Source organism: Hetaerina americana, unplaced genomic scaffold, assembly GCF_022747635.1.
Source record: "Hetaerina americana unplaced genomic scaffold, ioHetAmer1.1.p SCAF_3, whole genome shotgun sequence".
Lineage (NCBI taxonomy): Eukaryota > Metazoa > Arthropoda > Insecta > Odonata > Calopterygidae > Hetaerina > Hetaerina americana.
Genome location: NW_027286874.1, coordinates 32,474,613 through 32,492,503, shown reverse-complemented (window position 1 = coordinate 32,492,503; position 17,891 = coordinate 32,474,613). Strand labels below are relative to the sequence as shown.

At 34.0% G+C, this 17,891-nt stretch overlaps 1 protein-coding gene across 1 annotated transcript; it reads right to left on the bottom strand.

Moving 5' to 3' along the window:
- Positions 1 to 1,676: 1,676 nt before the first annotated feature.
- On the bottom strand, positions 1,677 to 17,815 carry LOC139690680 (mitochondrial glutathione transporter SLC25A40-like). The gene is made up of 7 exons (XM_071588178.1): positions 17,454 to 17,815; positions 17,185 to 17,363; positions 12,267 to 12,564; positions 6,414 to 6,512; positions 5,763 to 5,860; positions 5,600 to 5,681; positions 1,677 to 3,057 (listed from the first exon to the last, which is right to left on the bottom strand). The coding sequence occupies exons 1-7, from the start codon at positions 17,557 to 17,559 to the stop codon at positions 2,798 to 2,800; spliced, it is 1,122 nt and encodes a 373-aa protein (XP_071444279.1). The 5' UTR covers positions 17,560 to 17,815; the 3' UTR covers positions 1,677 to 2,797.
- Positions 17,816 to 17,891: the final 76 nt, after the last annotated feature.

Below are 17,891 nucleotides of genomic sequence, written 5' to 3'. Positions count from 1 at the left end.
TTTGGGGATGAAATCACTGGTGTGATTTTCCTCCCACAGGTGTTAGGCAAAGTGGGATTGGGCAAGGTTACACTTCTTGTAGCACCTCTTGTGTTCCTCCGCTCTTGTCCGCACAGCTCGACCACTCTGCCCGATGTACCTCGCACTGCAATCCCCGCAAACCATTTCATATATCCCACTATTTTCCAGTGGCTCAACTTTATCTTTAGTTTTATGTAAGAACATTTTTAAAAATTTTGTTTGTTGTAGAAAGCAATTCTGAATTTGTCTTTGGGGAACAATTTGCTAATTTTTTCGGACGGGACACCATAATAGGGCAATTTTACCCACTTAAGTTTTTCCTTAATAGTTTTCCCTGAATTGTAAAGTAGCCGTTGGGCTCTTATGGAGCGTTTCTTGCCGAGCATTTTGTCCACCATTTTTTCACTGTAGCCATTTGTAGTTGTAAAGATTTGATTGTCACCAATTCCTCGTTAAATTTTCCTATCGAGAGGGGAATATTAAGTAGTCTATTCAGTAGGAAGTGGAATATGGATAATTTTTGGGATACATGATGGCGGGAGTCAGCAGGAATTACATGGTCTGTAGTGGTGGTTTGGCGATATAATTGAAACTCGAATCCTTTTTCCCTTTTAGTCACTGTAACGTCCAGAAAACTTAGTTTTCCTTCATTTTCTTTTTCACACGTAAACTTGATATTATTACACTGAGAATTTAAAACCGACAAAAAAATGTGCAGTTGTCTTTCAGTGCCAGTCCATATTGCAAAGATGTCATCCACGTAGCGGACCCAGAAGTAAATGTTTTTTGTGTTAACTGAACTATTCATAAACAATTTTTGTTCGAACTCGTCCATGAAAAGGTCGGCTAGGAGCAGTGACAAAGGTGACCCGTACCTGAAATGAAGTGGTGGATTGGAACAAAGTTTTTCTTTTTCATTTATTAAAATGAACTTCCACAAAGTTGAGGCTGAAACAATTGAGATGAATACAAATTACCCCTATTTTTTTACTATTAAGAAAAAAGTTAAGAATTACTCAGTTGTTGAGAAATTCTTTTCCTTTTGTTTTGTTGTGATTTGATTTCCGACTTATGCCTTTCTCACATTCTACAGCCAGATCTATAATGACTGTGATCCCAAGATGACTAAGGCTTGAGCAAATTCAAGTCTAACTTCATCAGCTCAAACACCTGCTTTCCATCCTACCTTTAGACCTCCCCATGCCTCTATCCATTCCTTTGGTATAGAAGTTAGCAAGCATGAGGGACAATGGACAGTCCTCTACTATTTTCCTATCCCAATTTACTGTTCAGTGCCCATACGATGCAGTTTGAGACAGACATAAACAGGATTTAGATGAGATGCCTATCTCCAGACTTTACTACTATATTCTGCAATACTGCATCTAAAATTCTATAATACTTTACATCAGCATCCAAAACACTTAAGTTAGTGGGATTTTGGTGTAAATTATGAACATCCCACAATGATAAGTGCATGCCATGAATGAAAAAATGCAAACCCATCAAAATCAGGGTAAATCAATGAAATAAAGTACTTTAATCCTATCTTTTGATCAGAAAACATAGACTTTTCTTGCTTAAAAACCATGAGTACCACAATTAAAAATAAAGCATAGTAAATGATGAACTCATTTAATAGGTGTAGAATTTATGAAACTTCTCCCTGTACATGAACAATGCAAATACTGATCCTCAGCTTCAATGTTTCCTAAATGCTAAATATTAAAATATATATTTAAACATGGTATATCCATCAGCTCAGTACAGAACAGGAACTACCAGGTCACATAATAGTTTTCATTCATTTTTGATATTTCACAATAACTACAACCAAGCAAAAACTCCAGTGGTAAATTAATGCCAGGGTGAAATAATTTTATCAGTGAAATGTGAACATGCTTTATAATGGCACTCATATTTTGCCAACATTTCATAGAAAGTTACTATGCATCCCTTTCTTTTGAAGATATAGAGTTTCATAATTTGGAAACAAAAGCACTATCACATCTCATGATCACAGACCAAGTTCAAAGTTAGCATCAATTAATAAATTTTATTAAATAGATAATTGATTCCAAATAAACTGCGGGAGATGCCGCAATAGTAACTTTTAACGGAGTCAACAGCTAATATGCATTTCAATGCAACAATTGATTGTAAAAATGAATCAACATTTTAAAATATATTTATCATTATAGCTATGTCTCTTTAATCACACATTTTTCTAAATTTCAAAAATAGATATGACCGTGTAAAATAATCACATGAAAAGTAATACAATAGCATGAAAATTTTCATCAGGATGCACACTTGTGTAGGAGGAACCTCTTCATTATTTTCAGTATTAAGGAAAACCCTCAAGAAATTACTGCTTGAATAGTTTATTTGAGCAAGAAAAATTCAAAATCTTCTATGAAATAACAATTACAAAAATAGGAGAAAAATGAAAAATAGTCTTCTCAATAGGCATGAAATCCAAGTCCTCTTATAAATGCCTTATGTCCAATTTCATACCTCACTAGATTGATCAAAACTCCACATATATAGTCTCCATACAAAATATACTTAGGTTACTCATCAGGGCCAGATAAGGTGCCAAACAGGGATAATGATGAGTGATAAGTGCATCATGACTACTAGTTTTGATCTAATGGTCATAACAAACAAATTTATATTTCAATTGACCATACTACATCACAGGTTCACTTAGGAAAAGGGCCTCAAGTATCTGTAGCAATTTTTACTGTGGTGCCTAATGAAAATACTTCTGGATTCATCTTCGTAAACTTTGGGATCTTAGATCTTTGTCACTATCCAAGAGCATTTCTGAGCCAACTGTCTCAAGAAATATACTTTTATTGTACTTTTGGAAAAAACTCTTTCCATATTCATAAGATGAAATCATAATAGCACAAGCTGGAGCTACTTTACAAATTCTTGGTACAACCCCAGTAAAGAGGCCTTTGATACCCTCAACCTTAACAATTCTCTTCATCACATCGAGCACAGATGATCTAGTGCGGCAAGGAGGATCTGTCAGGGTAAAAAATAGAAAAATAAATTCAAATTGCAGAAAATTACATAATCCATATCACCAAAAAAAACAAAAGTTCATAATTGAATTTGTTTAACATATTAGTAAAGAGAGGCCACACGAATCCTCCTTTCATAATTAGTGAGTTCTCCAAGTATTCAATGGATTTTTTCAAGTTGCTAATGTACATACTGCCTTCCCTCTTGCATTTGCCCATCATTTTTTCTTGCTTTAATTCACTACCTGATGTAATAAATCCAGGATTTGAGTTTCTATTATGGTATGGCAGATGCGGGGTGACTATGGCGGGATGGCTCCACCTACAGTTTGTCCCATACACCAGAGCCCCCTCCTTTTAGCTATGACAATGTACCCTTTGAACCTGCAACAATGTATAAACTGGGGATCTGAGAAGAAGATAAAGCCAGAGACCCCTGCTTTAGCCATAACAATATACCTTTTTGGCCCATCAACATTGTATAAAAACTGGAGGCCTGATAAGAAGGCAGCACCCCTTCCCTTAAGACATTACAATGTACTCCTTCGGAGCCTCAAAACTACATATAAACTGGGGTTCTGAGAAGAATAGAAGTCACAAATACCTTATCCCATGATAAAGCGACCTTGTCAGACTTGCCCTCTTTGACTCTGTGACTCTTTGACTCTTTGTAAACCGAACTAGTTTCATGTAAATTTGATTGTTAATAATAAGTTTCATATACATTGTATTGTAAATAGATTGTACTCCTCCATAAATAGATTTCAAAGTATTTCTGGTTACAATGTCACTGTGACATTGTTACACTTCAACTAACTGTGGCAATTGAATTTGCACACCTTTCATATAATCTTCTTCATTAGATGTAGGTCATTCAATTTGTCCTTTCATAGGATTGCACTCATAGTATTAGAAAAGGTTGGTAAGTCGCATCTCTAACCAGACTGCTGTTCAAGTTTCAATTATATCCATCAAATGGTTTTCATTTTCATAGGCAATTGAAGCGAATAACTTTAGTTTATTTCAAAAATTAGTTTTGTCCAGTGATTAAACATTTCTATTAAAATGACTTAACACCAAAAGATATCAAAGCCAAGTTAGATTAAGTTTGTGGCCTTTAAGTTCCTAAGTTTGTGACTGATTATAATTTGGGAAAGGAGTTTCAATGTAGCCATGCATTCACAAATAAAGAACATCATTTGAGACATCCAGTGGAAGTGACTTCTTCTGAAATGTTTGACAAATTCCACCATTTAGCTATAAGTAATCGACAAATCTAAGTTCACAAAAATGGGCGTAAAAAAAGCTTAGTAAAAAGGGTTTCACGTTTGCTCTCAATGGATAATCAATGCAACCATGTGGTTGATTCAAAGGCTGATTTGATGCATTTTATCACACTCCTGATGTGTTTCTACATCGATACATTCCAGAGACAAAGTAACAGCAGAGACAGTGAGTTTTTAAAGGCAATCTAACCGAAAATAATACAAAGATAGTGAAATTGGCTGACAAGGTGATGGCCATACTTTTTTGGGATGAATGTGGAATCATCTAATTCGATTGCTTGCCAAAAGTACAAGCAATAAACAGAGAGTATTGTGTACCGTTATTGCACCAGTTGATTGAAGAAATCAAGAAAAAGCATACTCATCAGGCAAAGAGAAATATTCTCTTCCATCAAGACAATATGTGGATGCCCACCTCTACAATTTAGATGGCATAAATTAAGGAATTAAAGTTTGAATTACTAAAACATTCATTGTATTCACCAGATTTACCCCTCAGTGACTTTTTTTCTTATTTCCGAACTTGATTAAATTCCTGTCAAACAAAAAGGTCATCGCCAAATCAGATGCCTGTTTTGAGGAACTTCTAAAATCCTAATTTTTGGGTGAGCTAAAAAAGTTGGAGATATGTTGGGAAAAGTGTATCGAGCTAAAAGAAGATTGTTGAAAAATAAAAAAAACACCAAAAATAATTTTTCTATTTTTTCCTAAGGACTTATTAAATGGCTCATGTAAATACAGTGAACAGAATGGCGAAAGTATTAACTTTGAAATACATAGTTCATAAAAATTATGCTACAACCAAACTGATATTTTTCAAACATTTAGTTTTCAATTCTCAGATAGGCTACCACAAACATGAATGAGGAAAGGTAAAATAGATAATAAGATTATTGGAGAGTACCATATGTAATAAAAAGACTCTCGGTCCTATAGAAAATTATATTTATTCTTCAACTAGTTCCACTACACTGTAGCATATTTAGGAATAATTTTTACGTGAATAACTAAATATAGCTTAATATAGATAGCTTACATCCCAATAAATTATTTCTTTGATTTCATTTAAACTCATTAGCTTAGATTTAAATCTACAATATTGAGATTAGCGATTTCCATTATTCCTCAACAATATAGGATGCAGGGAAATTCAAGGAAGCGTGCAATAACTATAGCTTTCCCACATTAGCTGTCATGCAGACATCCTGATTAACTGCATTTAGAATAATTAAGAAGAAATAACCTTTAAAAACTAACCTTCACATATTTGCTTTTCTCCCATTTCAATTTGTTGATGAGTTTTCACCACATCAAATGGAACTGTCACAAATGCTGATATCTGGAAGAGCATTAATGTCAAATTAACAACAACTGCAATTAAATGCTGCATGGAAGTCACACTTCTCACTATTTTACTTACAGATCCAGCAACAGAACCAGCGATGAAACTAAAACCAAAACTGGGATTCTTCTGTGAAAAGGTATTTTTGATTGCTTCATAATTCAGCCAATAAATTGCTGGATGGTGTAGGACATACCAAAATGTCAATCAACTTGTAAAAATACAAAATATACACAGCATTTAGGGTGGCCATAAATGCTGCATCTATCAAAAAACTCCATTTTATACTTTGTTCTAGTTTATTCATTATTTATTTTGTTTATTCACTTATTCATGAATCCAAAATTCCTTGGCCAAAAATAGAGATGTGTGCTTTTAAGTTAAGTTATTTTTAATATTAATACAACAAAAATAATATATATAATCTTTAACATTCAACACCCTGCTGTTTAGAAATTATGACATCTATGCACCAGACACCCGCAAGTAACATTAAATATTACAATTAGCTGTTTAATTTTCACATGAATTAGAATTCAAATTAAACTTCAAAACTGGACATAGAATTTTTTCATAATGAAATTGCAATGCAGGGTTATGCTGCATTACCATCATATGAATGATGCATCACATTCTGTAACTATTTAGAGACTGTAATATGGTCACCCCAATAATACTGAAGACAAAAACATCATTAATTATAATCATTTTATGTCAGGTGATACTAACCTGAAAATGGAACATCCCTCATCAGAGTAGGCCATAATCCTTTCCATAATCCAAGAATTCCTTCATACTGTACAAGACTTTTTACAGCTTGTCCTGCTTCTGTTAGATAAAATACTTTAAGAATTTTGATACAGACAATCAACACTATATCAACAAAAAATTACATATTTTCAAACTGGGATTTGTAGGGGTTGATATAGGCACCTCAATCAACTTCATCATTAATAATAATTCTTGGACAAAATTATATCAACAAAATCATGAATACATGCAGACAAGTACTTTAACCTCATTCCATTGTGTATGATAAATACAACTTTAATGAGGACTTATCTTCTAGGACATATTATATATAATAATGTCAGGTCAGAAATTAAATGCATCCAGAAGGATAATGAGATGGATTTTCTTGAAATTTTTTGTTTATATCCATGGTATTCCCAATTTATATTCCTATTCCCTCTGTATATGCTGGTAATAATAATAGGTAAAGGCTATTGCCTTTCCAGAAATTCCTTTCATGAGTAGGGTGCAGGCCAACAGCTGAGTGTTCCTAAATGCTTTTGGAAAGGGAAATTGAGCTTCTTATAGTCTTTTTAAGACTGACTATGCAAAATAATTTTTCCTTAAGCTGTAAGGGTTTTTTATACTACTGTAAAGTGAATCGAAAAGGAGCTTATGAAGGTTGGTGGGGTGATTTACAGGAAAGTTAATTCCCGATCAGTGATCAGACATTCAAAATAGCAAGACACATTTACTCAGGGGTTTCCCAAATTGGTTTACAAGGAAATAAATCCTATTTCCAGGGATCGTATTTGGGAACTTACAAATGCACACTCAGTCACACTAGCCAGCCCAAAGTGGTTTACGGGAAGATTTGCCCAGTGCCAGGGACCAGCTCTGGGCTACCTTAACCACTTACATGTTTGCTAGAAATAGACCGAATAGGGTTTCAAGGAAATTAATCCAGATGCCAGGAACCTAATGCAGAGGAATAAGACACACTCAGTCATTTGGGTGTTACAGAAAAGCAATACCAACACTGGGGACCATGAAGTGAACAAACGTTTCATGGCCCGATGGTGTTATCGAAAACGAAAATGGTAGGGAATTAAGCCATTTAGTCAAAAGAAAGAAACAAATGGAAAATATAGAAGGAAAGCAAAATAACACGAAAAAACTAAGGAAGCACAATAGTGTGATTAATTCTCTACCATTTTCGTTTTTGACAACACCATCAGGCCATCAAGTGTTTTGTCCACTTCATAGTCTACAGAGTTGGTATTGCTTTGCTGTAATACCCAAGTGAGTGAATGCATTATTCCTAAGAGTAGTAGCAGTTTTAGGGACAGTGACCGACAGCTGAGGTAATTTGCACCATTAGGGATGAGCAGGAAAGGATGAAAGGTGGAAAGAAACCCAGCATCAGCATTAGCCTACTCATAACAAAAGGCACCAAGGGGTCAGCAGCGTAGCTACCCATCCGATGGACAACGTGCTCACTCAAAGTGGTCTCCATAAGGCACCTCAAGTAGGGATCAGGATACAGATGAAAAATATCTGTCAGCTCCACGATTCAAACCTGGGCCCCCTGAGTCAGAAGCCACCACGTTAGCTACGGCACCATCCTTATCTCCTTATTCCTCTGAATTAGGTTCCCAGGGTTTGGATTAATTTTCCTGCAACCCTATTAGGTCTCTTTCTAGGAAACAAGTACGAGAATAAGGTAACCCAGAGCTGGTCCCTGGTGCTGGGAATATCTTCCCATAAACCACTTTGGACTAACCATTGTGGCTGAGTGTATACTTGTAAGTTTCAGAATACAATCCCTGGTATAGGATTAATTTACTCGTAAACTAATTTGTGGAAAACGAGCATCTTACAATTTTGAATGTCTGATCACCGGTGAAGGATTAGCTTCTCCATAAATCACCACAACAATCTTAAATCTTAATTCCCCTTCTCATTTCTTTTTACAGTGGTGTAAAAAACCCTTTATGGCTTAAGGAAAAATTATTTAATACAGTCAGTCTAAATGCTTCTCTAAAATTTCACAAAAAAGTGTCATAGGTTCACATTTTTTTTAATTTACCATGAAACTGAAAAACTCACAATATACAATTAAAATGTAAAACTTTTTCACAAAACTGAAACCAGATTATTTTTGCATTCATCTTCCCATCTGATTGCAAGCAAAAATTAAGGCAATAAAACATAATTATATTTATTAGTGAAGATCTTATGATGGAAGTTGCATGTAGTGTAATGATAAAGTAAAAGTCCAGTTAATGTCGTAAAATAAATTTAGAATATGTACTTTTTTACAATCAATATATGCCCCTAAATTACTGTTAAGAAGGTATTTGTACGATTAATCCCAAAAATCAGGTTCGATGAATGCCTTTACAGAAAGTATCTATCTATTTGAAGATAAATTAGAAAAAAAATTTTCATACTTCAGAATGCAATACCACTCCTACTTTCACAATTGTCTCCGAGTTTTCAACATTTGATAGGGCAAAAGAGATCCTGGAACACAATTACAATCATGAGGCAGTTGACAAGTTATAATTTTGGGATGCCTCCACCAAGCGTGATAAAATATCACCTCTGTGTGAGGCAGGAAAAACTAAACGGAAAAATAAAATTTAATTGAACTTATATACCTACATATACATAGGTGCTTTAATGAGGCATAGTGAGACAGCCAAGGGATTGGTGTTATTATTTAGTGAGAAGTATAGTCTGAAGATAAACCATGAGAAAATAAGACTCTCAAGGAGGAAAGGTAAGTTACAATTAAAATATGATGAAATAAACTAGAGGTGGATCAGCTCATCAGTTCATGCACTTACGTAGTACTTAATAGGATTGGGGCATAGTAGTGGGGCCATTCTAAGAAGAAGTTTGTCAGCAAAAGAGACATGCAAGAAGAAAAGACTTACTGATAGGTACACTAAGTAAATATGAGAAGAAAAGATAAGTAAAAACTTAAATATGGAATGTAGTGTTTTATGGATGTAAGACTTGATTGTTGAGGCAAGAGGATGAGCATAGATTCCATGTCTTTGAGAAGTGGGTGTGGCAGAGAATAAAGAAAATAAATTTAACAAGAAGGAAGAAAAACAATGAGGTTATTATTGAGGTAGATGAAGAGAGGAAGCCACTGGGGGAAATACAACAAAAGGCAGAGGAAATACTGAAAGGTAGTTTGTTGATGGCCTTCACATAAGGGATAACATTGGGTAATTACAGTAGCGGAAGATAGCGAGTAGACATTTTGGACAGCATGAAGGCAGACAGAAGTTACAAATTTATACATGGAGTATTAAATGATGTAGAATGGAGAAAGAGGAAGCTCTCATGATACTTAGGATTAAATAACCAATTATAATTGTCCGAAACTGACCTTTGTATAGATAAAATGCATTGAATGATTAGGTATATTAATCTGTGTCCTTTTACAACTATTGGTTAACACATTCTTTCCACACCAATGTACATGTCAACATACTACACAATTCATTGCATTATACTAAATCATGGTCTTTACTTTTTACGGTTTACTTATTACTGAGACTTGGTCATGGCATACCATCAGCATCCAGGAGTGGTGTTTTCCTCTTAATAAAGCTATCATTTTCATATCAGTTTTTAATCATGCAGCGGTATCCTTGTGTGTGCTATGCATAGTTCCATGGTATTAAGATTAGAAACATTCCGTTCCTAGCATATATTTTTTCATGAATTTCATTTTATAAAACCCAAATGCTATTCTGAGCCAAGCCTGGTGTTTTCTTCAATATTGTCACATTTAATGAGTCAATTTTACCCATACCTAGATAAAAACCATTGATAATCACAATGTCGACATGCTGTCATAAGGTTTGCAGCAGATATTTTAATGATCTATGAGGTCTATCCAATAAATACACGAACTGATGACATAAAAACCTTATTTTTCTAAATTAAGTCTATATCAATTTTGTTCCCTTCAAAGTACTCTCCATTTAGGGCTATGCACTTGTTCCATCTTCTTTTCCGCTGTTTAAAGCACCCTAGGAAGTCCTCGGCAGTTGGGCTTTTTAGTTTTCTCATCGTTTCTTGCATTACTGTGTCCGCATCTTCCCAGTGATGTCCCCTCATCACATTTTTGCATTTTGAAAATAGGAATAAGTCGCAAGATCTCGCAAATAAGGAGGATAATCAAGGATGATGATTGAATTTTTTGCGGGAACCTGGTGAACAATCAATGCTGAGCGGGTACATTGTCATGGTGAAGGATCCATCCATCATATTCGGTTAAAATAGTGTCCACTGTTGATATTCCTAAATTCAGTTCATCAGCTATCATTCGGACAATTTTCCGACGATTGGTAAGGACAAGGGATCACACACGATCAATGTTGTCGTCAACACAAGTGGTCAAAGGTAGTCCTGGCCTTGCATAATCTGTGGCGTCTTATTGGCCATCTTTAAAATGCTTAATCCACTTGAAAATGGATGTTTTCTTCAGAGCATTATCACCATAAACAGCTGTCAACATTTCAGTTATTTCTTGATAATATTTAATGCACTTCACCAAAACACTTGATGTTGATTCATTGCTCCATGATTTCATCAATGTCCATCTTCGACAAACAGTAAAAACAAGGACAGCAGAAACTAATATAATTGGCACCATACGCACAGCTCAACGATCCGCCAAGCACAGATGACTTATTGGGTCTCAGGCAACTAGCATTGCTATTGGACGGGGCTATAGTTCGTGGCATGGGCACCAGATTGCACCAGTTCGCACATTTATTGCACAGACCACGTACAATAATTTTACCCATCGCCTAAACCTGCTATCTCCAGTTCAGAGCAGTTTAATTTGATTAACTTCATCTGAGATTGAGGGCAGGCAATTTTAAAATTCAAAGGGCAATAATTTATTTCTAGAAAAACTATGCACAACTGAAATATTATCTATCTTACTACGCAGGTATGCATAAGTTTATGAATGGAAAGTCCATAAAATGGTTATGATCTTTCAATGTAAAAAAATGACAGGATTTAATTTAATGGCACATCATGACAAACCTGTCTTCATGATAAACTGTACAGATTAGTTTCCACAGAGGAAACAGTGATCAAGCAATGAAATAGTTTCATATCTTGTTCTGAATAGACATATGAACAATTGAATTTCATTGTAATTCCAAGTGTCACTTTTCACAGAATGTGTGAAGAAGCTGCATGATTCTATGCCCTGTAAACATTCTGTCAAATTACCTCTACAAATTTAAGAAATTGTAATTCCTAGCAAGGGGCTGCTAATACAGCACATCATTTTTTTGGCTTTTTCAAAAACTCTTTTCTTCTTGATAATAATTCATCATTCAGTATTTAGAATCTAGTATTACGTCACACCTACCCCATTGTCCCCTAAAATTGCTTATTGTAGCTAAACCTTATGAGCCAATGTACATAATCAATTGCAAGCTTTATAAGAATAATACGGGAATTGTATTCGTCCCAATTAGCGTGGACTTTCAGGAGTGATTCATACATGTTTGCCAATAAGATAATAATATTCACCTTACCCATGTTAGCTAAAATTAGGTTAGTATATTCATTAGGTAACAAAGATACAAGATACCTTAAGAATTGTACATGACTCAGAGTGACACACAAAAACCTTTCTACCAATTTCGAGTCCTAGTGACTAAAAACTGCCTCCATCATTGACTGAAAACTTGGGAACTTACATTAGTTGTTTGAATGACCATTGAAAAATTACACCATGAACTTAAAATACTAGATTTATGGACTCAAAAATACTTATATGCATTTATTTTTATTGCTTACCATAGTAATTTAGTCTTTTAGATTGCATCTTAGTTCTAACCAATTCCAGTGGACTCACTAAAGTAACAGCCCAAGTACGAGCAGAGGCCCCAGCCACCAGTGGAATCCATGTAGGTTGAACTTGGTTAAAAGCATCACTTTTAATCCTTATGTTGTAATAGTCTTTCAGTTTCACCCTTATTTGCTCATATGAGACAAAGTATATTACAGTTGTGGGAATTGCAAGAACTAAAGTAGGGCTAAGGCCACTCCATAAAGAGGTAATTCCTTCATTCCTGGAGATTTTGGCAAAGGCATCCTAGATAATTAATAAAATGGACAACAAAAAATATAAATTTACTGATAATTATTTTATGAATATGGCTCATAGTAATATTTAAAAGACAAAAATCGACTAAGCAACCCAAGGGTCAGAAAAAATATTCACTTTATTCATTACCAACTGACTGTAGCCGGAAACATTTGCATTATACTTGAAAAGTTAAAGTATTGTATTGATCTAGTCAAATGCCATCAAAGAAATTTACATGTATTCAAAGGCCTTTTCACACCACCTTCTACATTCTGCATTACAGGATTATGTCCAAAGTCCTTCTCATAATTTTACTGTAGAGCCATCTTCTATAAATAAATTATAATTAAAGCCCTCAATATAAGAAGGCAATCTAAATAACTTTTCATTAATAGAGATTTGATTATTTAGAATCAATTATCCTCAGTTACTTGAGTTTAGCTCTTTCATTTAAGGAATAAAACCCTCAAAAGAGTTCCAGTATTATAAACATGCATCTACATATATTGTGGGCACTCTCACATAACCTATAACATAATTTTAAATCGTTTAAACTCCACAAATTGGTGAGACCAAGGCCAAAATGAAGAGCCACTATTCACTTTGCATACTATGAATGAAAAAAATAACTCATGGAATGTACCTATTTGGAAGAAGACAAGGTAACACAAAGGCAGGGAAAATGATGAATGAATTATGTCATTATCAAAATGTTTACAGATTGGCCTTCAATTAACCCCTTCATGTGGCTCTGAGAAGCATTCCAAAAATGGTCCCTTGACTATCATCATTTAATTTATTCAAATTTTTATTTTAACTGCTGGTAAATAAATTCCAAAAGTCCAAAAAAAGTCATAAATGAAGCTTAATTACAACGTTACATGAAAACCATTTCAGGCTTGACAAAAGCTAATCGCAGAAAAATGCTCTAGAATTGACTTTTCTACTGATTAACCAGTGAAAACATTATGCACACACTAATGGAAATCCATCAAAATTATATTGATTAGAGAAAGTAATAAAAATTAATTTTAATGAGTTTTCTCCATAAGAATTACACTCATGCACATCTCTTAAAGCCTACATTTTAGCTTGGGCTGGGCCCACATGCTGAGAGACTAGCTACATCTAAGTAAAGGGCTGGAATAATTGGTGAGTTTCATGGATTGCTTTAGGATTTGATTCAATGAGAAATATTATGCTAAGATCCCAGCACTGGCTGATGTCTTCCAAACATCTTCCCGTTCACGCAATGCCGGAAAACTATTTGTGAGGTCCTAGGTGCTTGCTTCATGTATTATGCACAATTTAACTTCCATTTGGTCTTCAAGCCAGACTACTTAAAGTTGCCATATGATTTATAAATATGTAATTTGAACATTTTTGTGAATTATAAATTATGATTACATTCATTTTATTTTCTGCCAAAATTTTATAAATATGAAACTCTATCTTGAAATTAATTTTCCATTGTCCATAGGTCATGAACATACAATTATCCATATTATTTGTCCAATAAAATTGTTTTCTGTAGCTACCTATAGTGATGGCTTCTTGGTATCCCACAAAATTAAGATCCCTAAATATTTTATGACAAATACAGAGAAAATTGAGATGGAATACCTATTTTCTTTCCACCAACAAATATATTATATTTTCTATCAAGCGAATTTGGACCAAATCCTTGATTTTTTCAGTAGAACTCCATCAGTAATGTGATGGAACAACAAAAAAAATCGTCAGTCTAGTTTTCCCAAGAGGTATTAATGATTGTAAAATTTCTATATATTAACAAAGCTTAACATAGTTCCAAAAATATAATGTCTTCCCTATACAGGGGATCTGAAAGCTTATCTTACAAGTCCTTCATTTGTAATGAGATACAATTTTTATAAGGGAAAAGTTCACCAATTATAGGAGTTTTATTTTTGACAGGATAATGCTTTTCAGGGTAACTGAATAGCTATTCATTTCAATATTTTTTGTAATTTTGTCATGACATACTCAATCATTGTTAGGAACGCCAATGTATTTCTTAGTTTATCACTTTTAGCACATATGAAATATGTGAATATCAAACATGTTACAAAACATAGTTCAGTCAGAGTTTGAGTATAATTTTATTAAATTACTAGAGTAGGAGCTTTGTCTGTTTCATGCAACATTGAAAAAAATCATATTATTTTAGAATTAAAAAATCTGAAAATTAGATAAGCCATTTGCAGACACAATGATTCATTAGATTGAAGTTATATGGAGAAGTTAACTCATTAGGTCATTTTAAAATGGGTAAACACATTATTCTTAAAATTTTTAATGCATATTTATGGTAGCTGTTGAAGTTAAATCAGTCAAATCAAACGACAATTTCCTAACTGCGTAAAATACATCAAAACAATAAAATGATAAAAATCAAAAGAAATCAATAAAATACAAATCTGCAATAATTATTTTAATGATGAATATCATTAATTCCCAACCAAAATATTATTTGTTGCTACTACTGCTATGATTTCTATTCAATTTTAGAATGCACTGACACAACTGCCAATATTTTTTTAAAATGCTATTACCATATTTTCCCATCGATAATGCCTGCGTTATCTATACAAAAATGTTCAGATGATCAAAAAAATGACGATGCGGGTTATGTAATGAAAATTGAAAAAATCCAGACGTATTTTTACACACACTATACATATGTATATACAGATGTGCGGCTTCTATACACGTGCAAGATAACTATGAAGACCTGGCCGCGGTATCTATACAAATTCATGATAACTACGAAGTTCTGGGTGCGCGTTACTGATGGGAAAATACGGTACTCCTTTTTTTTCCAAAAGTATATGCATGACCCTAAAGGGGAACCTCACAACTTTCAGCCAGAACTTCAAACACATTTCCCATAGAATAACTGCCCTGAATAAGTTTTAAAGTACTCAAACGAATTGAGTTCATTCAAATTCAATATATAATTTCACATGGAGAAACATTCACAACATTCCCAGAAAGCTACAACTAGGGCAAGGGGTCTTGGGTAACACTCAAATGAATCATTAGCATTCCACATCATTTTATTTTCTGGAAGTTTGAATCACCATATATTTTGCAAGTTTGCTACTGTGGTTTTTATGAATTTTTGGAGCAAAACAGTTACATACGTCTGTAGAGTCAATTTCCTCAATTTTTCATTGCGATCTCACCTTAAATTATTGCGTGTCAGTGTTACACCCAAATGATTAGTATATATGCACTAATTGCCGTCATACAACCTATCTTTCTGCTTCCATTGGCTCGCGAACCAGGTTATTTGATAATCATTTGATGCTTTTTGTTAATAATTTATGATTTTTCACAAACCTGGCACCTTCCTTCAGTATCCTGTTTTATTTCAAAAAGAGATGTTCTGCACAGGGACTCAAACTATTCATGTACATTCATGAACCTGTTTCTTTGATGCACCCCTGCAGATATTCCTAATTAACTTTCCCCAAGTTAGGTCCAATTTTAATGTGACTACCAGGCATTTCACTGGAAATATTTTTATGTCTACCCCTCTATTGACATAAGAGTGGATGGATTATTTTCCCATAAATGAGAAAATACTCCATAAATGCTTTCAATACAGGAAATTTTTAAAAAAATTCAAGCAAAGGCAATCAAAAAATATTCCCAAATTTAAGCAACAAGTATACCCATTTTATTCCAAACGGTATGATATTGCTTTAAAACATGCATTTTTCAATTAGTAATTATGCAAAAATGGGTTTGAGTTTGTAAAATATAAGATGATGTATTTGAGGTATATCCTTTAAGAAGTAACTGCATACCAAATTCTGAATTTCATTTTTGAATAATTTTTAATTGATTTAATTACAAAAACAAATGGACTAGTTAACACTAGTCAGCAAATATGAACTGAAAACAAAAGCAAATACAACTATAAATACATCATTTATCTGTGGAACTATTAAATCCTCAAGGATGACATTTTTCTCAGTTAATCCTTCAAGGATTCCGAGTCAATAAATCAATCAAATCAATTAGTGAAAGTCACTTGTTTATTTCCAATAATATTTCCTTGTATAAAATGTGATTCAGATATTTGCACGCCCCATACAAAAGATTTCCATTTCTGTCATCTACTGGGTTAGATAAATAAGGAATTTGGCATGCCCAAAAACAAATTATCTAGTTCCAGTTAAACGCAAGAGTTAAGCAGGATAATATAATGATCGATCAACGCCTTAAAAATATATTGTTTATTAGAATTTTAAAGTTATTTTTGCACTTATATGAACTACCAACTGAGATTGCTAATTATAATGATAAAAACTACTACATTTGTAAGTTACAGTGAACTATGGGAACATAAGGCATCAAGTTGCATCATCTTAGTATTATATAGTCAATTTCTCTCATCCTACCGAGGAGATTACTACTTTTCAAAGCGACTCTGGCTCATGTGAAAATTCGATTTCAATGGCAAGATGATACTTTCCGGCGTGTGATATTTGCTCAGAGAACATCATGTCTTTCAAGGCTTATTGAGTGCCAATTCATATACATCGTTACCTACGCGTGAAAGGCTTAGCATCAGCAATTAAGACTGCAAAAACTTACGAGAGTTCCTTTGAATTGACTAGGTCGCCGATACCAGTCATTATGGCTGGAATTACTTCCATTGACCGGACATGTGCACAAATGATCCATCAATCCATTACAGTATAGGAAACATTTATTTGATAGATTTGCTTTCTGCTGTGCTTGTAAACGAATTTTAACGACATCAAAGGGTGTCACTGAAATATGAAGATTTTCAATCAACTATGACTTTTAGTCGTATTATGATAGGTGATATGGTACAACTTTCTATTATGAAAATGTCTTACTTATCATCGATGTTACTAGAGCTCCTACACAAGAAGCCCCCATTTGTTGGAAAGGAGTGATCCTAAACCGAGGGTCATCGGGGTTGATAATCTCGTCGGTTGACATGACTTTCACCGACTGCTTTGTCACTGTAACTTGAAACTAAATCAAGGATAAATTTTCTTATTTCGGATTTTGAATTAGCATTTCTCAAATTAAGTAAGGCAGTTCATTTTCGTCCAGCCTTCATTTTTGTGAGAAAATAAAAATTGGCCTATATCACACATTTTCTTACAAGACTAAAGAGATATTCTACTACCGAGACATATTCAAAATTTAAGTTACTCGCCGGGAATTGTACCTAAAAATTACTCATGGCCGCACATTAGCTACGATTCGTTGTTAATAATGTGCAGTTTCATCAACGGTAACTTGTCAATAGATGGCAGCACAAACAT

What these genes read in the sequence shown, in the direction of transcription:
- LOC139690680 (XM_071588178.1), bottom strand. Translation starts at nt 17,559, where the DNA reads ATGTCAACCGACGAGATTATCAACCCCGATGACCCTCGGTTTAGGATC. An exon ending in CTGGTTCTGTTGCTGGATCT is followed by an intron (nt 5,682 to 5,762) that starts GTAAGTAAAATA and finishes ATGCTCTTCCAG; the next exon opens with ATATCAGCATTTGTGACAGT. An exon ending in AGAAAAGCAAATATGTGAAG is followed by an intron (nt 3,058 to 5,599) that starts GTTAGTTTTTAA and finishes TTACCCTGACAG; the next exon opens with ATCCTCCTTGCCGCACTAGA.